At 37.7% G+C, this 25,499-nt stretch overlaps 1 protein-coding gene across 1 annotated transcript; it reads right to left on the reverse strand.

The window, feature by feature from the left end:
- Positions 1-8,599: 8,599 nt before the first annotated feature.
- Positions 8,600-24,854, reverse strand: LOC149300881 (protein CIP2A homolog L-like). The gene is made up of 21 exons (XM_089484623.1): positions 24,753-24,854; positions 22,948-23,095; positions 21,101-21,213; positions 20,453-20,547; positions 19,613-19,709; positions 18,464-18,586; positions 17,130-17,275; positions 16,552-16,627; positions 16,124-16,360; positions 15,273-15,432; positions 14,702-14,843; positions 14,260-14,359; positions 13,886-14,004; positions 12,887-13,073; positions 12,533-12,607; positions 11,090-11,200; positions 10,511-10,707; positions 10,216-10,329; positions 9,962-10,044; positions 9,413-9,552; positions 8,600-8,770 (listed from the first exon to the last, which is right to left on the reverse strand). The coding sequence occupies exons 1-21, from the start codon at positions 24,852-24,854 to the stop codon at positions 8,600-8,602; spliced, it is 2,736 nt and encodes a 911-aa protein (XP_089340749.1).
- Between the last annotated feature and the right edge of the window lie 645 nt (positions 24,855-25,499).

Below are 25,499 nucleotides of genomic sequence, written 5' to 3' on the forward strand. Positions count from 1 at the left end.
ACATGTAACAAAAACACATGGCTTGATATGTGTTCCCTGGCTCCTAAACGTTCTGTTATCAGAACAACACTTCAGCATTAATGACAAACTTAAAGTGGGTCTATCACTTTTCCCAAATATGAATAATCCTGTATTCTGTTGGTAACAGAACAGAAAATTCATTGGCGTGCTAGTCCTGCCACCTTTTGCCATTGATTTTAACATCCGCGAGGGAAAAAAAAAACTACTACTTGCAAAAACAATGCGAGTGCAAAAAAACCCTCAAAATATACAGGTAGTTTATGTTTTGATTTTCTCTTTAAGAGATCTTAATATTTTGCTTTTAACATAATCTCACGTGGTCCCCAAAAAACAAATTTGGTAATTTAGCTATTCCTTTGTGGCTAGTTTAGTTTTGGTAAAGTTTCCAATTTTGATTTCTGGCCTTATCGAGAATAATTGCATGGTGAACAATGAAATTTACCTATGTCATATTATAAAAGTGTCATGGTATTGTCACGCACAGAGTATGGTAGAACCTGTAATCAGGTAGAACAGCGTGTGCAAGTCCAATAGACAGAACACCAAAGTCCAGTATAGAATAGCCAATGAGCAAGCCAAGGTCAGGAAGCCAGAAGTCAGGATCGTTGCAGGGTAAGCCGAGGTCAGGAAGCCAGAGGTCAGAATCGTCGAGAGGAAAGCCAGAGTCAAACGCCAGGAAATCGGTAACAGGAACAAGCCGGGTCGGTAACGGGAAATCAACAGGAACGCGTACTGAGAAGACACAATGCAAGATAGGTACAACCATCAGAAGGCAAAGCTGAAAGGTTACTGAGGCTCTTAAATAGGAAGAGGAAGTCCAGACATCAATTAGTGTTCTCCCGCCATAATTTCAAAAAGCCGTTACGTCACTTCCGGTCCGCGGCCATCTTGGGATTGGCGAGGTCTCAAATTCTTAAAAAGACCGGTAGTACCGGCTGGCGCCACTAGGTGGCATTAAGAACGAGTACACGCGGCAGGTCCGGACCGGGTTCCAGTAGACGGCGGCCGCCGTGTGGAGCTGCGGGGTCTTCCCCGTCCTCGCGGCGGCAGAAGCTGTCTTGCGGAGGAGGGAGGTCTTCCTCTCCTCCGCGGCTGTGGCTGTTGTGGTAAGGCGGGGGGGTCTCCCCCTTCTCCGTGGCGGTAGAGGCTGCTGCGGCAAGGTGGGGGGTCTCCCCCTCCTCCGTGGCAGCTGATGCCGCTGCGGTGAAGCCGGCGGTCTCCCTCCTCTCCGCAGCGGCTGAAGATCCGCAGACCCGGAGGAACCGGCAGCCAGGTACGTAACAGGTATGATTCTAGTAACACTTTCTAGAAATAATGGTAGCTAAAAGTCATCTGTATATGTATCAAACCCCACAAAATAAATATATTGTTATTGTTAATAATAATACAATCAAAATAATACAAGTGCACAGACCCACAAAACAATTGATCAAATGCACACACTAAATTATGCAAAAATGTTATTTATTCAGTACAAAAAAAAAGCAACAATGTACAGAAAAATAAGTATATAAAGTAAAAACTACACACACCAGCAGGCAAATATAAAATACAAAAACAAGCACTAGCAGTGACGAGTTCGTGGAGATCCATCAACTTTTAGCAAAACAGCTTTTATCAGGCACCTCCTTTTTTTATTTTTCATATTTTTCTATGGGCTCCTTAGGGCGCTGCACCTCGGTTTTCTGTCCTGTTATATTAATTTTTGTGGCTCTGTACAAACTCTCTTTTTCTTCAATTGGACCACAAATTGTCAGGTTCAGTAATGTAATAAACCATAAATGTGTAGAGACTAGAGTTAGAATAGTTAGAAAAAAGGTAGCTATAGATATATTATGTATGTTTGTGTTGGAACTAAATATTTGTGTATGCACTGAATATGGGGATTATAGGCTAGTGTGACTGTCCACAAGAATCAGTTTAGAAACACTCCATGGTTTGTGTGTCCTCTGGAAGTCAACATAAGTAGATTCTCAGATTCTAAAGACTATATTTGATGAGACTCCCATGAGGCTATTTTCATAAAACAGCATGTAGGAAAAGAATGTGGAAACATGGATTATATCTAGTCTAACAGCGTGATAATGCACAATGTAGTTGCCAAACTTCTGTTGAGCTGCCTTTTAATCTTGACCTTGTCCAAATAACATGCACTTTATTGTTTTCATGTTATCAATGCTTAAAAGCAACAGGGAGCCACATTAGAAATCCATAAATATACTTATAGCAGTTTGCAGCAACTCTCCTTTAATAATCTGTGCATACAAAACAAAATAAAATGTAATTTCCAAAATAATGTAAACTATCAGAGTGGGGTAGTAGCTTGCTATACACATCTTAGGCTCTTTTGCAGGTCATGACATTGTTACTCATTTAGAATATTGACAGGTGACTGGTTATGTTAAAGGTGTATCAAACATAATCATAATTTAAACAAAACCATAAGAAAAATATGGTTTTAAATAATGGAGATAACTTGTCTGTTCACTGCCTTTAAATAAGGTCCCATATAGCCTTATATCAAAAGCTCCCCTCCGTGTTAAGTTATCAGAAAATAATGGCAGACAATTTGCATTCTTCCGCACCAAAGTTGCACATGGGACTCTCTTGGACTTACCAGCATAACAATGATCCAAAGCACAAGGCCAAGTTGACCTTCCGGTGGTTACAGCAGAAAAAAGGTGAAGGTTCTGGAGTGGCCATCACAGCCTCCTCACCTCAATATCATCGAGCCACTCTGGGGAGATCTGAAACGAGCAGTTCATGCAAGACGACGGAAGACTTTGCATGACCTGGAGGCATTTTGCCACAATGAATGGGCAGCTATACCACCTGCAAGAATTTGGGGCCTCATAGACAACTGTTACAGAAGACTGCATACTGTCATTGATGCTAAAGGGGGCAATACACGGTATTAAGGGTATGCAGTACTAAGGGTATGCAGACTTTTAAACAGAGCTAATTTAGTTTCTTTCTTTGTTGCCATGTTTTGTTTTATGATTGTGCCATTCTGTTATAACCTACAGTTTAATATGAATCCCATAAGAAATAAAAGAAATGTGTTTTGTTCACTCATGTACATATACTACCAATTCTCCAAGAGTATGCAAACTTTTGATCACAGCTGTATATATATTATACATATGTATAAAATCACAATATTGCTCCAGAAGTACATTAAGTCCCATCAAACACAGGTTTGTGTATTGTCACTTATGAGTACAGTGCTTTCTACCAAAGAAAACAATCTTTGAGGAAAGACTGATGACAGTTTTATCTGTGATGAAGCAACATTATTAAGATGCTTCTCATAACTATGCTAGCTCATACAATTCTGTTAGTACAATACCAACAAAACTGGCTGGACAATAACACGAACAGGCTCAGCTATACAAATATGTGCCCAGACACACAAAAAACACACATTTGATATGTTTTTTTTAACCTTTACAAAGGTAAAGGTCTCATATTTTCATTGTATAGTGTTGAATACAGTACACTGTAGCACTGAAGATAACAGGGTTTTGTTTCAATGTTCCAGTGAGCTGTATCACCAAAACTGGAGGAAGCCATTGTAGATAGCCAATGCCATGAAATTATATTTCATACCATGACATTGAGTACCTACAATGGAGACATTTCAGTTACACTCCAAACTCAAACATCACACTCAGCTAATTAATTAAGGCAATGCTACTTAAGGAGATAGTACTCGCCAAACGTGGGGTACTTTGATGTAGTGGCAGGCTAAACAATATATGTAGGGCGAATGGATCCCCAATACGTCTTAGAAAGTTGTTTTTCAAATGGTATTCGCTGGGTATGCACTGAATTCTTGCTTTCCTTTCGTTGAATATGACTGAGACAGTCAATTGGTCAGGCAGTATAAGAACTATGTGTGTTTGCGTGTAAACTGGGCCAAAAAAACCCCTACAGTATGCATAGGATACCCTACTCCAGTTCACCCATCTGACTCCCCCCGCCCCCCATATTCAAAGTTATGCACTTTGGGGTAAGCAATGCACAAGCAACTTACACCCTAAATGAATTGGTGAATTAGGGATAAAAACAAATGAGAAGGATTGGGAATTGTTATAGACAACAAACTAAACAACAATGTGCAATATCAGTCAGCAGTTGCTAAGGCCAGTAAGGTATTGTCGTGTATAAAAAGGGGCAACAATTCGAAGGATAAAAATATAATTTTGCCTCTGTATAAATCAATGGTAAGGCCGCACCTTGAATATGCTGTGCAATTTTGGGCACCTATTCTAAAGAAGGATATCATAGCACTAGAAAGGGTGCAGAGGCGGGCTACAAAATTAATAAACGGAATGGAGCACTATAGTTATGAAGAAAGGTTAACAAATTTAAATCTGTTAAGTTTAGAAATACGGCACCTCAGAGGGGATATGATAGCATTATATAAATATATTCGGGGCCAATACAAACCATTGTGTGGAAATCTGTTCATAAACAAGACTATGCATAGGACACCTGGTCATGCATTCAGATTGGAAGAAAGGAGATTTAGTCTAAGGCAGAGGAAAGGGTTTTTTACAGTAAGGACAATAAGGATGTGGAATTCTCTGCCTGCAGAGGTAGTTTTATCGGAGTCTGTACAGACGTTTAAACAACAATTGGATGAATACTTGCAAAAACATCATATTCAGGGATATCATTTTTAAATTATGGGGAAACAGCTTCTTGATCCAAGGAGAGATCTGACTGCCATTCTGTAGTCAAGAATTTTATTTCCCTAGTTTGTGCAAAATTGGGAAGAGCCACAATTGGGTTTCTTTGCCTTCTTTTCGATCAACAGCAAGAAATTAACAGATATGGGAAAGGCTGAACTTTATGGACATGTCTTTTTTCAGCCTTTGTAATTATGTAACTATTTAAAAAAATGTGCTTGTGATGTCGAGGCCTCAGAAATGTTTGGCCCAGAAAAAAACATGCAACTTTAGGCTGCCAGGCAGGCTACAAAATTCACCAAGGCTATTACTACACCATGCCACTGCCCCTGAATCTCTAATTTTGATTAATGAAACTCCCTGACCAGAAAATGACCAAAAAAAGAATACTTGTGCGGGACCTGGCACAGATCTTAAATCCACAGGCAGCAGACCAGGCCACACAGATTGTCGAAACAGCAGTGTTGCTGAGTTGAAAAAAAAAAAACAAACAAAAAAAAAAACAAACAGAGAAACTCACAGAAAGAGAATAATGTGCTAACTGGTGGGCAGCTTAAATGTTTTTACTGGGCTAAACATTACTTCGAGTCGAGACAGAGACTTTTTACTGCCTGTACTCAAATGTTCCATCACTCGCAAGCAGTGAACCTACTCATAGGCATCCGTAAAGCGAGGGCTGGCTCCTTCAGGAAATTCTCTGAGAAAGCTTTCTAGTTCTGCCTGTGCACCTCCTGCAGAGTACAAATATGTTTCCCAAGTTCTGTGGACACCTATGGTCCTATCTGTTTTTAGATCACCTCTTGCGTGACAGATGAGATGATCCTCTGAGTAACTGATGTAGCCATATTCTGGCAGCAAGTCCCACAGACTTTTTACCATCACCACCAGCAAGCCCTAGTTCAGTCCTGTTAGGGAGCATCTGCGATGATGTTATAAAATGTCCATTTCAGTGGCATGGTGCCCACATTGCATTCTCAGCCATACACGTGTTGGTGCCTTCATGAGCCCTGCTTGCAACTGCTGTAGCTGCCCCTTAATGTGCTGTGGCAGAGTATATCACTCATTGCCTTTGGTAGGGATTATGCACAGACAATAGAGCAGGTCCATAGTAACGACACACATTTTTATTATTTTATTTATTGTTTTATATAGCGCACATCAAATTCCGTAGCGCTGTACAATGGTTGTTCCTATTATTCTGGCTGTCATTTTACATATTCTGCAGTCTTTTTTTCAAGCAAGCACACCAGGAAAAGTATCTTGTTAAGCCTACATAAGAACCATTCACTTTGACCGTGGCATGCTTGGGATTGCTAGATCTCACACAGTCATAAGCTTCCAACCATTCAAGATTATTGGCACCATTAAATATTTTGCACATCATTTACGATATCTCCTGAAACAAAACATGTAATGAAACAGATTTGGCCAATATAAAAAATGACAATTCCAGTGAAATGTCATGTTAATGCTACAGCATACAAAGACATTGCAGACCGGTTGTTCCAACTCTGTGGCGCCAGCTTGGGAAAGAATAACAAAAAAAAAAGTTATAAATTTAACTTAATATGCTTATGACTTTTATTCTCTTGTCCGATTCCATTAATGAAGGCAGTATAAAACCCTTCATTTTTCACCATGTTTGTTAAACCATGATTCCCTTTTCCCATATTTAATGAACCTGCACAAATTATACTAAAATAGAAATAATATTCTTGCAAGAGGGCCACCTCCATGCTGTCCATTTTTTTTAACTTATAAGGGGCGCTTTTTAGAAAACAAATGTTTTAGTTATATGTAGTAGTAAATCTGCTCCACCTGCATGCAAATTCAGCTTGTATCCATTTGAGTATTGCGTTACTGTGCAATTATGGACAGTATACTTGAAGTATGCTTACTCGAATTTGAAGACTACAGGACATGGTTAATTCCAAGTTTTCTTTGTTTCTACTAAATCAAATCATTTCAACGTATTTTAAAATACATCCTATTCCACTAAGCATCAGAAGTCGCAATAGAAAACTAAAACGAAAATGAGGTAGATCAAACTGCATAGTTTTAAATATACTTCCAAGTTTGTTTGTTTTATTTAATTTAATATAATCAGCCAGTTTTGTTATACAAATAAGATTTTAAATAATATGGATCTAACAATTTTCATTATATTTATTTACATAGCGCCAGGAGATTCTGTAGCGCTGAGTCAGTAAAATAATTTAAAATCACACACAATAAAACTGGTACAAAAGGAAAAGCGGGCCCTGCTCTTGCGAGCTTACAATCGGTGGTTATGGTGGAAGTGAAACGGTAGAAGACTGCATGGACAGGGATGAGTTGATTGCATCAGAGTGATCTGTAGAGGTTGTTGATTGTTCAGATGGCTTGATAAGGATGCTGCCCGAGTCTTAAGAAGAAAGGTTATATGCTTCCCGAAAAGGGTGGGTTTCCAGAGATGAGGAACAGTGACAGAGAAATATTAGTTAAGCTAATTTAGAGACCAATTAAGTAGGGGGTTGCAATAATCCAGATGGGATATCATAAGGGATATAAATAAATATTTTGGTTGTTTCATGTGCGAGGAATGGACGAATTCGGGGGAGATATTTTTCAAGTGAAGGTGGCAGGATTTCATAAGGGACAGGATGTGAGAGATGAAGTAGGGAGCCGGGCAGCAAATTTGGTCATCTGGTTGGATTGTGGAAATGTCAACAGTAATAGAGATGTCAAACTGCATACAGAGGGGATGGCAGAATTAACTATAAGCATACGTCTGACATTTTAGACTTCAGGTAGTGCAACACCATCCATAATGCAATTCCATGAAAGACACTTGTGAGGTGAGTTAAAACAGAGAGTAAAAATGTCAGGAAAGGAAATGTGGATTAGGTCATTGGGAGCCAAAGGAAAAGGTGCAAATGGAGAAGCATAGAGGCCTAAGAAAAGAGCACTGGGGAACACCAACAGATAGTTGAATGGGAGAGGAACACGTTCCAGAGGAGATACTAAAAAGGTACGGTTAGAGAGGTAAGATTTTTGTCAGGAAGACGCTATGCCACGGATGCCATGAGCATGAAGGGTTCAACCGTGTCAAACTGTGGTCAACCATGTCAAAGTCTACCACCAATTTTGTTTCGTAAACAAATAGCTGGTTTAGTGTCAGTACAAGTGAACTAAATGGGGAAAAAGGATCTAAAATAAATACGACTTATTTTATTAATGTATCTTTTCAAAAAGTGCATCCAAAACGTTATCTTGGGGGAAAGAAATACACATAATAGCAATACAGTTAATTTATTCTTCAGCTGTGCAATACATTTGGCCACACACTGAAATTTAGACTTTTCATACAAGTGATACATAATGAAATTATTTAGCATGACAGTTTCTAAAATAGTTTTAAAAATATCTGTACATTAGTTACTGGTTAAAAAGACTTACAGTTTAAATATTTAATTTGCCCCTATTATGTATACAGATGACATACCGATGATGACAGATACACTGCTGGGTAAGTTATTCTAAAAGGTGAGAGAAAAAATTATATTCTTCTATTGGGTTTATTCTATTGCAAGAGCGCTAAACATTTTAACTCATTGTTTACCATGCAATCCCCAGTTAGTGTCTAATAAATAAAGGGCTGTGTTGGTTCTGTATAGCACATAGATAAATCAGGGAGAAGACCTTTAAGAAAAAGTTGGTGTGTTAGCCACAAGCTATGCAAGGCTAACACACACTGTTTTTTAGCAGAAAATGTTCAGTGATGTTGGTCTTTTACCATGCATAGTAAATGCTCCTCTTTGGAAGCTACTAATCAGTTGGAAAGCGGGGCTCCCGAGTCCTTGCCCTGCAGCTATTCAGTAAATGTCACAGCTATCAATAGATGTCTACAGGCTGAGGTTCACATTCTCTGTGTTCAGTTTACCACCGCTGAGACTGTGTATCATAGCAATCATGTGAGAGTGCTTGTTCAGTTCTTCATGCTGTAATTTCACCAAAGCTTCCTTTTCTTCCAACCGTGCTTCTAGTTGTGTCTTTTGAACTTCTAGAGAGGATACCTGTGATATACAGAGCAAATTATGAAGACAATCTAACAAATAAAAACACCAAGCTCTATTTACTACATTTGCCATAGCATATATAAAAAAAAAATATATATCTTTGGAAAACCATCACTTGTTATTTCATGTAAGAAGATTTCATTGGAATCCTCCTATTAGGCTAACTAGGTTGGAACCTGGACAAAGAACGTGATCTCAAACTAATATGCAGTTGCCTGAAACCATCATATTATGCACAACCTGGAGTTGTTTCTAAATAATGGGAACATCACAATACTTTTTATTCTAAAACATTTAAAAGTTATTTTTATATAAAACAAAAATGCATAATAAGCTGATTTGATCATTTCATTGATTGGTATAGTAATAATACCACTTTTAAAACTTTGCTTTAAAATCCCTTTTCATAAATCTCCCTTTATTTGAAGCGTGGCCTTATCACCATAGCAACCATTGGAATGGTAGTAGTATTAACATCCCACTGGTTGCTAGCTACGCAAGATACCATTCTTGGGAACCGCTAAGCAAAATACGATTGCAATAAAATACACCTCTCTCATTACCCAATATTAATAGAACTATGAGGAGCTGGCGAGTATGAATGTTTAGCTGTAGTTTAGTCACATGTGACCCTTTTACCCTAATGCTGAGTTCCTTCCTCGCTTGTTCTGTTTTGCCTAATTCTTTCCGCAGAATGTCAATGGTTTCTTCCATGTCCTCCTTCTCTTTTTGTTTGGACTTTATTTTCTCCTCCAACGTCTTAACCTTCTGCTGCAAATCTACAAAAACAAATTGTTTGCTTGTCAAATGTATATTACCAAAAGATATGTATCCCACATACCAGATGTGAGGAACATTAAATGAAATTTTTGATGTAAAGTGGCCTTTCCGCAGCCATGGGGGCATACTACAAACGTATACTTGTGTTATGCAGCGGGCTACAACCTTACATGGAGTTTGGTTTCAAAACACCACATGTCGCACTGGGAAGGCAAAGTAATGTGTCACCTGAGGGGTTTTACTTTCATCCTTCAAAACTTGTGTGCATATTAATTAGGTAAAAAATACTTACTGAAATTGTAATTTCTTTCTAGAGTTAGTGTATATGAAGTTTGGTAAACTCCACAATTTAAAAATCTATGAACACAAAGTGAAATGGTCCGATTTTCTTTAAAGGAAAATACTTACTCAGTATTTTAGTATCTCTGTCTTGTAGTTGTTTGGCCAAATCTTTCCGTTGGTTTTCAGTATCCTCTAGCTGTGAAATGGTCCTGAAAACGATCAAGCAAAATCAAACTTGAGCCCGGACACTGACTTTTTGCAAGACAATGATCCCTTTCCAAATCTATGAAGTATGTTAAATATGCTTAAATATTATATAAATATAAGCTGTTCTTCTTGTAATGATTTCAGTATATAAAATGAGGAAACATAAAACTTACTTTTCATTCTGCACCTTGAGGGAATCATTTAACTTTTTTATCGTTTCAGCTTGCTTGTTTAATGCATTATATGATGCCTGCAGCTCCTTGTATTGCTTCTCACAAAGCTCATACCTAAAGAAAAATTAGGTGAATGTATTTTACATCATTTTAACTTTCAGATCAACCTAAATGTATGTGTCTGCTGGGTGACCTCAAACCATTTTTGAAAAAAGAAAAAAATAAAAAATAAAAAAAGCTATATACACGTTGTCCTAAAATACTAATTTAGAGAACACAAAAACTTTGTGCTTACTTCACAAGATGATCGGCATAAGAGATCTTTAATGTCTCGTGTTCCTCCGCAACAGCTTGCAGCTTCTTGCTGTGCTGAAACAACTGCTCAATGTCACTCTTTGCCCGCTCAGACTCAACCTGCTGAGACTTCAACAGCAAACTCAGCTCCTCGTTCTTTCTCTCTGTCTCCTTCAGCATCACAGCAAGCTTTCTTGCCTACAATGTAACAAAGTAAGGACAGTTACTTCTAGCTCCTTTAAGAATGCTTAATATGCCTCTATCCTGACTTCTAAACACATTATGCATATATACAACTTTGTCAAACCAATCAAGTAAATTCATTGTTACATTTTGTTAACACATACATTTAATTGTACATTGGCCAATGTCGTACATGAGTTACACACTGCAAAAAATTGGCAATATTGCAAATTCCAGATATGCTCAGGACACTACAATTATAAACTTTGCCAAGACATATAAATGCTTGAGCCAAGTATTGTGCTAGAAAGCCACAAGCAATTATAAAGTTAACTAGTTTAACATGTACATCTAAGGTAAGGTGTTGACAGACAACTCTTGAATGCAGTCTCCTCACCTCTGCTTCAGCCTGAGCTCTTTGACAGCGGTACTGAGCAATCAGCCTATCAGCCTGAGCAAGGGCCAGTGCTTTTGCTTCCAAAAGATCTTGAAGCCGACTTTCTTTAGACTGGGAAGAAAAGAATACAATACATAAAGCACATTACTACAGAATCCTCAATTTATCACCTTAAGCTTTTGGCAAAGCTTATTGATAGATATCTATTTACGTAAAAAATATAAAGGAAAAAGGGCTCCATCAGTATAGATTTTTTTAATATTAAACCCCAGAGGTCGACAAATTTGGTTTGGATCTAGGATCAAGTCAAAGTTAGGATCCAGCTTTTTTTTTTTTTTCTGGTGCCAATGGTTTGCCAATCCTTGCCATACACTAACAAATTTATAGACGTTAACATACAGTAACAGACACACGCTAAAATCTTATGCTCACAAACGCACTACAGTAACACACATGCTAACACCATACACTAATACATACTATATACCGACATACAGTATGGCATTAGCATGAATCTGTAACAAACACCATACACGTTAGCGCCATATACATGAGCGCGCACGCACGCACGCACACACTACTTCCCCAATCACCTGCCACGCCACTGCCTATCTTCTGCCATCGTAACTCAGGCACACCATGCTTCCCTACCAGTGTGTGATGAAGCAAGTGACATGAGGTACTCGACGGGGTCACGTAGCGTACCTTATGTGACCTCGCTGGGTGCCTCAAAGTAACTGCTACACCAGATTCATGATAGCTGCTCTGCTGTGTTACCATACATTTTATTTTGTAAGCGATGGCAAAGGTAAACCCTTCAGACAATTTGAAGGGACAAATATTTTGCCAAAATGTCAAACTCCAAGGAAGTTTAACCCCTTAATGACAATTGACGGTCCGGGCACGTCACCCGAAAATGAACGGTTAATGACTATTGACGTACCAGGACCGTCATGACTTTAAACGGGTGCAGAAAGCGATATACGTTCGCTTTCTGCACCCAAACGGTGTTGCTGTAATGCCTCGACCTCAAGGCATTCAGCAACGCCACGATCGGCACCCGGGGCGTCAATATCCGCCATACATTGTATGGTGGCAGACGCCCGTTTTAAAAGCGTTTAGGAGGCGATCAACGATTGTCACGAAGGGTACAAAAGGTAAAATCAGCCTTTGTCACGAAGGGGTTAAACAAATTGTTTATTTGCTACAATGGCAGTATCAGAGGCAGCTTTGGTCTACCTGGGCAGCATGAGACACCCTGACTGGTCATCAGAAATACTGAACATGACCGTTGCAACTATCAAGGTTCTTTAATGAGTAGCCTGTCCTCTTACACATAATACATAGAGTACAATACTGCATAATATCAGGACGTATGCCTCATCCATTCATTTATGCATAGGTGGGAATAATAATCTAAACAATTTTAAGCCAGATACTTACAGCAAGTGCCGATAGTTTTTGCTCATACACATCCATAATATCGGAAATCCTTACATTATTTACTTGCTCTTTCAGCTGAAGAAGAAAACAAAAAGTATTTCTTGTGGTCTTCGCAATTGCTAAACACACAAATTATTGATTTTTAAAAATAAATTGTTAAAATGCAATACAAAACAAAAGAAGTCATGTACTTCCAAGTACCATGTATGGGCCTTATTTATGAAAAGCAAACCATTGAAATGCTTTTCCTGATGGTTCCACATTTGGCACTTTGCTCTTTATGAACACAACTTGCGACTTTCTACATATATTGCCGATAGTAAATTACATCAACAAAAATTCTGATTCTCATACCTCCATTCCATTTTGAAGCTTCAGTATAAGGTCCTGGATGTTTGGGGTTGAAATATCAATATTCTGCACAGTAGAGCTGTGTTGGCTTTTACAGCTGTTGGCAGGAATAGGCATTCCAAATCTTTTTGCAGGGTGATCTGTCTCCTGCTGTATATACGCATTATTACCAGCAATGCTTTCGCCAAGGCTAAAAAATAAGTTTACTAATGTTACTGAAAAAGTTATTTCTTTTGGGGGTATAATAGTTTAACACTTTCAAAATGTGAACTCCAACCCAGGTTTTTGGCATTATACACTACAGCATTTGTAGGATAGCTGCATTTAAAACACAGCCGATTCACTGCCATTGATTTATAAGGGAGCACTTTCCAGCCACTGATTTTTGAAACAGCCAATCAGTAGCGAGAACCTTTGGACCACAGAAGAGTAGGGTAGCTGCAGCTTTTACCTTATGTGAGGGCTATAGTTTTTGAAGAATGCATTTTAAAAGTACTTAATACTTTGCATTCAGGTTTTGAGGGCAGAAAACTAAAGAAAAGGCCATATTGGAGAACCCACAAGGAGGAGCTGTTGAATTTTCATCTAGATTTTAGTAATGCATCCAACACTGTCCCTCATATGAGACTTAGAAATAAATTGCAATCTTTGGGTTTGGATGCCAGAATAGTTGCATCGATAAGGCCTGTGTGCTAGGAGGCAGAAGGTTCTAATTAATGGTGTATATTCAGAGGGAGAACTTGTTGTTAGTGGGGTACCTCACGGATAAGTACTTTTTAATATTTTTGCTAGTAATATTACAGAAATACTTAATGGATTTTTTTTGCAGATGATACAATGATCTGCAACAGGATAGACATTACAGGTGGAACAACTCAAACTGTGAATAATACATATATTCTGTATGTTGTTAAGCCATAAAACAATGAACCAGAAAAGAAAGCAAGGCAGGGGACAAATTACACAAGTCTGCAGCAGGTAAATATAAATGTATTTTCTCACAGGAGGGCAGGAAAGTCAGGCAAGGGTGCAGCTTCAAACAGTATCCTTAGACCGGCTTGGACCCTCTCTCTGTTATCGGATGTTAATGCAAATGACAATGCGGTGATTAGGCGATGGTCCTAAAACCAGAAAAGCAAATAGATTAAAAACACAAAGACGTGTCATTAAATGAATACCAAACTCGGTTTAACAGTCATATGAATTGCTGATGGGTCTTCGTAATTCTAATACATTTGCAAATATACTGAGGAGAGAAATTACACAATTTCACCTTTAATGAGGCACTTAAAAACAAACCCAAAGAAACAGATATATAGACTTTTTGGTGGGTTTGTACTTTGTCAACACAATCTGATATGCAAGTGAATTCATACCTGAAGTATCTTGTAAAAGGCAGCTTCCATGTTTGTTACCAACTGCTTTAATCGACTCATCAGATCCAATATCTTCAGAAGAACATCTGCAGAAACTTTGCTTAAAAAATTATGAATATTTATTAGCTCAGCAAACCAATCCACCATTCTTACCTTACCCCATAACATTTGAAAAGCTTTTCAAATGAACGTTTTTCCAGACTCTTTTCAGGTAGTAGCAAAGAGTCTAAAGGGAAGTCACTGTCATAGTTTTTAGCAAAAGTAAATTTATTAGAACTACCTAATCTTTGTATAAACTTAACTCGAGACAGTGGAGACTTGCGTCTGATTTCCTTTTCTGAAGTTACCTCCCATATCTCACGAAAAGCTGCCTGAACCAAAACATTTTCTTCACTTAAAACCCAAGTACTTTGCCTGTTGCATAGACCAAGTCTATACTTACAAGAGTTCTAAATCTATCGTTGGGGTACCAAATCCTGAATCCACACCACTGGATGAGAATTGATAATCCACCAAGGAAACACATTTGTTGACAGAAATCTTTTTAGCAACACGGGACTTTAAACTGTCATCACCACATAGAAGTAGACATGATTAAGGAGCATAATTGCAACAGTGTTGTAGTAGAAATGTTACTGAAACAATCAAATTACCCAATGACTTATTGGAAGGTTAAAAAAAAAAATAAAATAAAAAAACTAATGTAAAAAAATTCTATCCAATACGAAAATCTATTTTCAGATAAAACAGGGGAAGTGCTAAGAATTCAGTCTTAAAATTCTTGTAGAGTTACCCAATATAATACAACCAAAACTATAAATTTGAGGATATCCCCCCACAAATACCGAGGCTGTTGTCTAACAAGCACAAGGTGTTCTCTCCCCATGCCGGCGAGGAGATACTTGAAACGCTGGAACATTGTGTGGACCATTAGTAGGAACCTCCCCATAATAATCGATCTGTAGCATTATTTTGCTTTTAGAAACATATGTAAACATATTTTAAAAGGATATTTATTAAAACTTCTGTGGCTTTGGCTATTTTATCACATCGCTTCTTTGCAAAGACTTCATCCAACATTTGATCAGGAATATGGAGGTGCTCAAGAATAACCGGCAGTAGTAGATCTACAACTCGCTCCACTGAATGTCCGTTGGCTATGTCAATTGAATCCTGGAAGAGGAAATTAGTCTAATATTTGTCTAAGGCAATCTTTGGAGAAGGTAGGAGAAGCGCTCAGCACAAGATAATCAGTTATACGGGTTTTACCACTGGTAAAAGTTATTTTTTTGCCATTTTAAACCAAAAGACCTGCCCCACCCATTACAGCAACTGAAAAAAATAACAGACATAAAAAGGAACACTAAAAAGCCACAGATAAAAGCACCTTAAAAATAAAAAATACCTTACCAAAAATAACAGTAATTTCCAAAAATGTTCAGTATTTCTATTGCTCTTAACAAGTAATGCCACAAATTCAAGCCATGCCACATATGTACAGAGAAAATACACCCACTTCCTTTTAAAGCACTATACTGCGAAAATAGGGACACCGTGCAGTTTCCTTTAAGTGAACGACAATGAACGTTTTTGGAAAGAGGCGGCAAGTTTTTAGAAAAACTGTGCTAATAAAATAGGTGCGGATGTGAAAATGGTGCAGATGATGTGTCTACTGCTGAATTACCATATACCATGGATATGATTCATAATGTCGCTGTAGTTGGCAGTACTTTAAATAAGATTAAAAAAAAAACTTCATTCACTTGGAGACTCAAGTGTGTGTGTATGAAACCCTGGGAGGAAAGATATGACAAAGCCATGATCTGGGCAGCTATAAGCCTTGAAATGCTAAAATATCACGCACCGCAAAAACTTCTTTGAAGAGCTCAAGGGCCAACACTGTGCAGTTATGAGGTGCTTCCAGCGGTTGGCTTGACCAATGAACAAGTGCAACAGCTGGTTCAAGCTTTTCTGTGGATTTGGCACGGGGTCCCAGTCTTCCATTTCCCGATCCTGAAATGCCAGACTGTTCCAATACCGCTTGCCGTAAAATGTGACGTAAATTAGTGACGGAACAGAAAGCCAGCAACAATTCTAAAACCTGAAAAATATACCAACATAACAAATATTTAAAAAAAATAACGTGAAGCTACCATTCATACAACCAGTGGTCACCAGAGATTGGGGTACCTATGGACTTCTCCACATAGGAATAGAGGACATATAAAATACAGGAAAAATAATATTTTACAATTGAATATACGTCGCCACAAAATAAATGGAAAAAAGTACCTTCTGGGCAGAATCCGGATCCTTGCCATGAAGAAGACCAAGCACTTGATTTAAACAAGAATTAAAATGTTCATATCTATGTGAAAACACAAACAGAGCAGTTTTGGGGTTATCAAAAGGTAAAGCACTGAGAGATTTGGTTATTCAATGGAAGACATCACAAGTAAAAGGCCTATGTGGGTGGCATCTGTAATATGATGAATTTAATAGTAAATATAGACAGACTTAATTCTAAGGAAAAACAATTCATAGACTTTGACAGAGACCATTGCCTATTGCTGTGTGCAATTGTGATGTATTGAAACGGTTACTAGCATGCATTAAGCTGCTTTTAGTGCAGAAATTTATATATACACACATACAATTACACATTGATTTCATTGTCAAAAGCCAAGGCAAAGGAAATATTTACTAAAAGGACTTGGAATTCAAATTGCCCTTTCAACCTTAAACCACATCTGTCCTTTAGTCCGTGATTTATAAATTGTTATTATAAGGCAAGAATGGGCTAGAAACAGCTGCTATTGTCACAACACCACCACTTGTAACTATATAAACCACAAAGCAATATTTCCTACCTGGTGAGGTAATCTGCAATTTTGGGGTTCTTTATGAGGTCCATCAGTAGGTCCACTGAGTACTTTCTAGTTAACGTTCCATCTCCATTTAAAAGAATATTAAATATTAATTGAAAAGTCTGATGGATGTTCCTTGAATGGAAAAGCTAAAAAAAATATAAAAAATTATAAATTACTTTATTTTCTGTAGTGACTAGCTTTTTTCATTCTGCAATGCTGCGTAAAGCAGTCCAATACACCTAAACATCATTGTTAAATGGGAGCGTAACATTTACGAGACTATGAAAATCCATTTTAAATGTCCAAGGGCTCAATTTCTAAAAACATTTTTTTTTTGTGAAGCAAGCGACGTGAGTGCGAAAGATGAATTAATAGAGAATCACTTCAAACTCCTTGACATTAAGGAGACAAGCGACCTATGCACAGTAACAGAGAAGATGGTGAAGAGAGGCTTGACCTTATAGTGACAGCTGTCTGCAGTCTCCACTCACTCCAATTCATAACACTTGCTTTACAGAAACAATTGAAAGCAAGTTGAAAGCCAAAAGAAATTATCACACAGTGTTCTGCTATCAACAATATAATAACAGCAGCTTGCATTCCAGAACATGTAGGGAGTTTCAAATTTTGCCAAGAAGCTTCATTTAAATGATCCGAATTCATAAGAGCAGTTTCCAACGCATTATTCTAGGTAAGTAATTCCAGTTGGAGACACGCAAGATTGTTTTAAGATTGCTGTACGCTGTAGGGCTTTTATCAGGTTTTTGCTCACCACAAACACTGCATGTGTAAATGATTATGTATATATATATATATACACACATATATATATATACATACATACACACATACACACACAAATATATACCTATACCAAGTCTCAGATCTGTTAGGAGCATTAAGTTAAACTAATGAATCTGGAAAATAAGAACTTAAAAGTTCTGCCAGAAATAGAGAAATTTGAAGTACCTTATTGTTTATCATTGGCTCCCCATACCTAGAATTAAGTCCTTGTAGATAGGCTACTGGCCAGTGTTCTAAAATAAACAGCAGTGCTTAGAAGCCTGGAGTCCAAGCCAACAGATACAAGTCACAAGCTGTATTCTTCCATTTGTTTTATAAAATTTATTTTCATGCACAGTAACATATCTATACATACATGCAAACATTTGATATTTATATTCGGCAGAACCAAATTTAAAAAGATATGTAGAAATAGCTCCTAATATCAAACATCACCTTTGCGGCTACTGAAATAATTGTGTTTCAGAAAGGCTAGATAAGTTTATTCAGGTCTATAGACAACTTTATAAATATTGAAATGTGGATCTTACCTTCTCACCAACCTCCTCATTTAACGTGAGGCTTGCAAGTACTGAGAGAGCAAACACCACAATGGTTAAACTGCTGTGTGCCAGGAAGCTAATGAGCGTTCGGAAGAACGCCTTTACGTTACTCTGTACAAAAGAAGGCAAAAAATAACTAGAAAATCAGCCGATAATCGTTTGCTACACATGGTTTTGGAAATAAAACAATGATGCTACTTCCACTATTATATATATATATATTCTATTATATTAGTATATAATATCAGTGTCTGATATAATTGCAACTACGGCTTAACTATTTCAAAAAATATGGTAAACCATGTTCCATATGACCTAGCAATGAATTTCATATACCATGCTGTCATATCTGAAACATTCTGTTTTTTTCAAAATGGTATATTTTTATACATCTATGGGGAGGGGTACAAGTTGTCCAGTTAAAGAACAAAAGTTTACATTTTGTTCAGCTTTTTTTGCATTGCTCTTTTTCAGAAAGCAGTATTAAAGACTAAACATCCTCTTGGCATCTATTGTAATTAGAGGGAATCCCTGAATCATATCACATTCATTTTTTTCCCTTATTTTTATTAAATCCCCCTTTATCATTCTGATTTGGTCACTTGTAATAAGGCTCTGCAGACCAGCACTCCTAATCACAGTAATTATGATTATAGCGATATATATAGCACCTCATTTTGCAGTGATTGAATAATTGAGAGAATACCCACCAAAATCACCTGATTTTGCTCACATAGGGAAAGAGACTAGCACTGAAAAATGCATTGCCTTTATCAAACAGAACTTACTGCTAGGTTTTCTGTTCTGTGAGCGATCATGTGTTCATGGCATAGTCCCAGAGTCTTACTAGCATTATCTGTTCAGTGCTTTGTGAGAACAGACTCACATTAGCATTACTATTAATAATTAAGTTGAAAACTTGCAATTGTATTTTTGTTCACAAGTGTACAATCCAGACAGCTTTATACATATACAGGTAAAGGCTTACAAATCAGGCAAATAAGCCTAACCCACATTTTTTAAATTTATTTTTAAATTAGTATATGATGGCACAATAAAAGCCATAACAATTAAGCTAATATAGAGTTATATGGGGGGGGGGGGGTTCAATACTTGTTCAATTAAACAAATTCTTACCAAAGATTTCACATATGACTGGACAGAAATATTATGCCGACAAAGGTTTGCCATGAGACCAAGACATGGCATTTTTAGTTCATCTTCTGAAGACTGACTAAAAAGGAAAAAAAAACGTGAATGAATATATAAAAATGTATAAACTGGTCCTGCTGTCTAGTAAACAAAGGGTTTGAAGTATATAATTGATTGCAGAACAACTATGCAAAAGAAAGCATGGATAAACCGTGAAAAATGCACCAATACATTTAAAGCATGTACAAAGCCAGAAACTTACACACACTGAATTTCAACAAACCACCTGCTTAATGAAAGAGTGATTCCAATTTAACACTTTTTTTTCTCCTAACCACATTTATACATAAAAATGTCTACTCTAGTCAGACAAAATCAGGACTTTCAGGTCTGATTTCAGGTAACCTAACCCAGAACTTTAGTCTCATTTGTGCTACAAACCCGCACCAGTGAGCTTAATTTAAATAGTGCAAAGTAGTGCTAGTAGTTTATAACATAAAATGGAAATGCATTAAGAGAATAGAACCATAAAAATTGCAACATGTTGCTTTTAATTTATTTCTCATTTATTCATTTTATTTATTAGAATATTTTTCTAGTCCACCTGTGTCTTTGAATATGCAGACTGGGAGCGCTTCCTTGCCACTGATTGAACAAGTGTTTTTTCACAAGCACTCTGGCACAGAAGAAGTACCTTGTGGGATACACCATACTGCAACAGCCAGTTCTTAACTTACGTACTACCAAATGTTTTTTTTATTTTGTGTTAACATAAAAGTAACAATATAAATAAAATAGTTACATCCCTTATGTAAGTTTACTTACATACGGTTCATCAGAAATACTATGAGCTCCTCGATGTTGACACTTGCATGCAGAACTCTTACATTATATGTCAATCTCTGCAGCAGCTGAATACTCTGAAATGAATAAATACTCAATCTGAACAAGTTTTTTTATAACACTTTCAGTATCAAGCAATGAAAGGTTATAGGAGACAGGAACACTCCCCACCGTCAGGAATTTTAATAGGTTTCTTAAATTTGTATCTACTTAAGTACTGGGGCTGTTATGAAATATAACTATGTATGTACTGACAGGAGAGATCAGAAAAATGAGGGGAGGGTAGGAAACAAAAAGGAAAAAAGGTAGTAATGAAAAGGTAGACATGACGTATGGGAGAAGAACAATCCTGCTGTGGATCCCCATGCTTCCAGACCCCCATTTAACAAATATTTACACGGGCAGACAGAGTCCCTGCTCTCTATAGCTTACAAACTAAAAATTTTAGTTCAGGAAGGGGACATATGTGGACAGCACTGACAAGGTTAAAGCAACTAGGCAGTACATTATTTCATTTAAAAGAAAAAAAAAATAAGGAAAAATCTAGGTGTGTCATGACAACAATTACTAGAGTCCAATATGGAAATATGGAGAAGTACAGTCCAGATACTTTCAAAGTGTATGTCCTACCTGCAACAAAATAGGATCATTAAGTATACAGCTATAACGATGAACAACTCCAGCTAAAACATTGGTGAGATGGTAGGTTGAATGAAGTGCTTGTTTTGTCTCAATGTCAGAAGCTGTTAAAGGGAAAAGAAATGCTGAATAAGACAACAAATTAAATAAGTGATATTTGCCATCCTTTAATTTTGTGTTAAAGAATTCCACCCCTTAGGGACCGGGCGTTTTTCAAATTTTTGTATCCTTCATGGCTATGGCGGTTTTAGAATTCCTGCAGTGTTAGTGTTTAGCTGTAATTTCCTTCTCTCGTTTACTGAACCAACACAAAATTATATATTGGGCTTTTTTCCAGGACAAGAAGACAGATACCATTATCTAATTTCCAATTAAAAAAATAGTATAATATGGTAAAAATATATACATATATATTTTTTTTTACTTATCTACAAAACCTTATGGGGAAAAAACGGCTAAATAGATTACTTGCCCTGAGTTTAGAAATAACCAATGTTTTTGGGGTTTTTTTTGCCAGTTAAAAGGCAAAAAGTACAAGTAGCATATTGCTATTTCAAAACCATTTTCCTGAATCTGGTCATCCTTTGCCCATGTCCTATTTCTATTATCTTTGAAGGCAGCCAATTCAATTTACCCCATCAAACCAGCCATATATTTTTGAAAACTAGACACCAGGATATTCCAAATGGTGGAATTTGACCGCACACTGGTGTTAGAGAGGGTATATTAGTGTATAGTGTTAGCATGTGTGTACTCGAGTGTATACAAAGATTGCTTTCTTCACCCACCCAAAGTGATCTCCAGAGTGATCACAAGCGCCATATTGCCTTTTTAAATATGGTGCTGCCCTTTTCCTGGCATTAACTTTGGAAGCAACTAGCAACATCTAATGGTGATTATTGGCAAGGAATGGAGTTTTAACCCAGCATTTGCTGCCTGTGAATTTTGAGGGTTTTTTTTTTTTTTTTTAGGTGTTTTAAACATATTACAACAAATTAAAGAAGAAATATCATACATACCATATTTTTTTTTTAAACTAGACACCCAGATATTTAAAATGGTGGCATTTTAAACGATTCCCAGGCACTAATTCTACCACCAGAAATAATGAGCAAATACCAAATGTGGCCTATAAAGCCCCAAACAACCTCACAAACCTATGCATGGGTGGTATCACTGTACTCAGGAGATGCTGCTGACCACTTATTGGTGTTTGGCAGGAGTATAACTCATACCTAAATTACAATGTGTGTGTGGAAGGGGGGGGGACAATGGGCAAAGGATGGGCAGATTTGGGAAAAAATGGTTTTGCAATAGGAATACACTACTTGTACTTATCACCCTATAAACTGCAAAAAAAATAAATAAAATAAAAACATTGGGTATTTGTAAAATCAGGATTGATATTAGAATCTATTTAGCATGTTTTTTTTCATTAGCTTTTGTAGCCGTGGAAAAAGTCAGAACAAGTGTTTTTCTATAAATGTTTAACCTTATTTTACTTTTATTAGTAAATTAGATATAATTAAAATAATGGTATCTAAAGAAAGCCCTTCTTGGCCTGAATTTTTTTTTTGTATGAATGCACTAAACGAGAAAGAAAATTGCAGCTAAACACAAATTTATCAAACATGTTTTCCATTCATTACAATTTATATAACATTTTATATTAATGGGAGGTATGACGGCGGAGCATACCTTAGAAAAGATATGATATAACTAAAACGTTAACTAAAAACACATGATTGAACAGGAAAAAAAAAACCCACTGGCTCCTGTATTTTTTGGCTAGCTCATAGATCCAAAACAAGTTGGTCGACCACTATGTGAGAGCATACCTAAACTAGAGAGCAGATTAAGAGTCTTCACAGTTATTGCTGGACTGGTGTTTGGATCTTCAATAAGTTCCACAAGACTGCTTAAACATTCACTTGGTAATATTTGACTGGACGCAAATAATTTGTTCAGTTTCAATCCAATAATCACCTAGAAATAAATTACAGACAATAGGTTAAACCTACAAAACACAATTTAGCTGTTCAGATCCCCAGTACAAACAGTTGCCCGAAGTACCAAATCTGTTTAAGTCATTATCTTACTAATTATTTATGTGTTTTTAATTTGATGTTTCATTTTAGCTTGGTGCTTAGTGATAAAACATGTGTATATATAAGATTTCTATGTAAACAACTATAAACACAGATAAGGATTTTTCCCCCTAATTCGAAAGTAGTATATTTCCGAGTGACGCTACCGTAGAGCTAACCTTGGACCAGGTTCTCTTCCTAGTGCTCTCTGTATTCTGCGCAGGGGCACTTCATACCCCTGCATTCTTCCTCAGGACTGGGGGGCTAGGCACAGACTTCCAAAGTCTAAAGGGCCAGTTGCCAATAAGGCACAGGGGATGCCTCCTCGTGGGCAAAAGGGGACAGATGCCCTGGTTCACTCTCAGAAGTTCTCTGTAGGGTCCCCACAGCAACCGCCAATGATGCTATTAGGTCTGTGTATGCCCCAGAACAGGCCATCCGAAGAGCACTCGTTCACCATCTGGTGTTGCAGATCATAAGTGGTACCCAGGTGTGGAGCATTAGGGGAGGCATAACCAGGGCCACATATTTTTCCCAGGGGCATGGGCATTAACGACTATCCAGGCCTGACAAACTCATGCCCCTCCCAACTGTCCCAATTGGGGTGGGACAGCCCCGACAGTCAGGTCTGAAGTGACAGGGCTCGCGCTCCCACCACAGGATGGAGAAAGGATGGTGGAAGAGGTAAGAGATGGGGAGAAATGGGTGTAATGGCAGTGTATTGAATGTATGTGTTTGTTTGGACAGGTGTGTGTAAGAGCAGTATAGGTATTTGTAAGCTGTGTGTAAGTGTATATGTGTGTGTAAGCACAATGCACGTGTATGTGTAAAGGCAGTTGTGTGTAAGGGCAGTATATGTTTATACGCGTGTGTAAGGACAGTGTATGTGTGTTTATGGGCAGGTGTGTGTAAAGGCAGTGTGTAAGGGTGGCTACCATTAGCCTTTTTTTTTTTTTAATCTCTGCTGTTGTGGACTACTCTTCCAATGATATTCAGCATTATGGTGGACACTTGGCTGGCCGAGCATCATGGGAATTGTAATTCACAGCTAACATCTACTATTAACTGCATTTCCCATGATGCTCAGCCAGCATCATGGAAGTAGTATGTCTGGCTGAGCCTACTGGGAATTTGATGTGTTCTTTATTTTTAATATGCATGGCTGAGCTGACAAAAATGTACCGTGTTTTAAGTAGCGATGCACTGTAAAGTGCAATTGTATTGATGAGTTCCGCAGGAGCGATTAAAAAGTGTCCCTTTTGAAATGTTAGAGGGTAGTTAAAGGTAAACCGCACAAGGACCAGTTTTGACCAATATTTGAGATGCTAGAAACCCTAATGCTGTAGCCAGTTGTTTACACGGTCAGATGTTAAAAGTACTTCGTTTTTGTGAAGTATAAAGAACCGCGTAGTAAATGACAGGTAAAAGGAGAATTTAGGAGTCACAATAACGGTCCCCACGACCCTCGCTGCAGTGTGTATATTGTGCATGTGTATCGCGGTGAATTCGTTGTGTCACTGTATAAAATGATTACTGTTAAGGCCCCGTTACGATACCTCCAGTTGTCTTTGCAGAGCTGCCGCGTTGTTGTCGCTTTTTACACTCTTATACTGCGCGGCAGCCATCAGGAGAGTCTTCATACAGGAAGTCGGATCCATGACTAAAACGCAAACCTCAGGATCCCGGTCCCGCTTAGAAGCAAAACAGGCGACAGGCAAATCGTATTTGGCGCCCTAAGCCTTCATTTTGGTTGAGCGAAGGATATGACGTCAAACGCGTAGAACGGTGGTGGCCAGCCGGGCTCAGAAAGGTGTCTCATGCGGACGGTTCCCGTTTCTGTCCCTTGGGATAAGTTGCAAAGGGGAGAAATGATGAAAATGTAATTCACTGTAAACGGCGTTGATGAAAAACCAACTGTTTACAAATGCCCACATTTCTACGAAGTTTTACATTGAAACCAGAGATTCGGAGGTAGTACTCGTTAACAATACTGGGCAACCTCGAGATGGCGCTAGTGAAACATATATGTTTATTGAAATCTCAAAAGCTCTATGTTTCATTAATATGTATTTAGTATTTATATGTAATACTAATGTTGGTCTATTCAATAAATATTGTACTGAATGTTCTGATGCTTTCAATGTAATGTATCTTTGGCTGGAAAAGAAATGCCTATTAATGTCATTACTATCATATCCTTCTTTGTTTGCGTTTATAGCTATTAACCACAACGGAAAAAAGTCACTTCTAACCACAAAAATCACTTTGGCGATGAAGATAATATGCAGAATTATATAAATTAA

The sequence above is a fragment of the Sceloporus occidentalis genome, unplaced genomic scaffold (assembly GCF_023333645.1).
Source record: "Sceloporus occidentalis isolate IW3139 unplaced genomic scaffold, rSceOcc1.0.p SCAF_22, whole genome shotgun sequence".
Classification (NCBI taxonomy): Eukaryota; Metazoa; Chordata; class Lepidosauria; order Squamata; family Phrynosomatidae; genus Sceloporus; species Sceloporus occidentalis.

Coding starts and splice junctions, on each gene's coding strand:
- LOC149300881 (XM_089484623.1), bottom strand. CDS start 24,854: ATGGATCCGACTTCCTGTATGAAGACTCTCCTGATGGCTGCCGCGCAG. Junction 17,276..18,463: donor ATGAGGAGGTTGGTGAGAAG/GTAAGATCCACA, acceptor TATTTTTTTTAG/CTTTTCCATTCAAGGAACAT. Junction 14,844..15,272: donor AGCCACAGAAGTTTTAATAA/ATATCCTTTTAA, acceptor AATCATGTCTAC/TTCTATGTGGTGATGACAGT.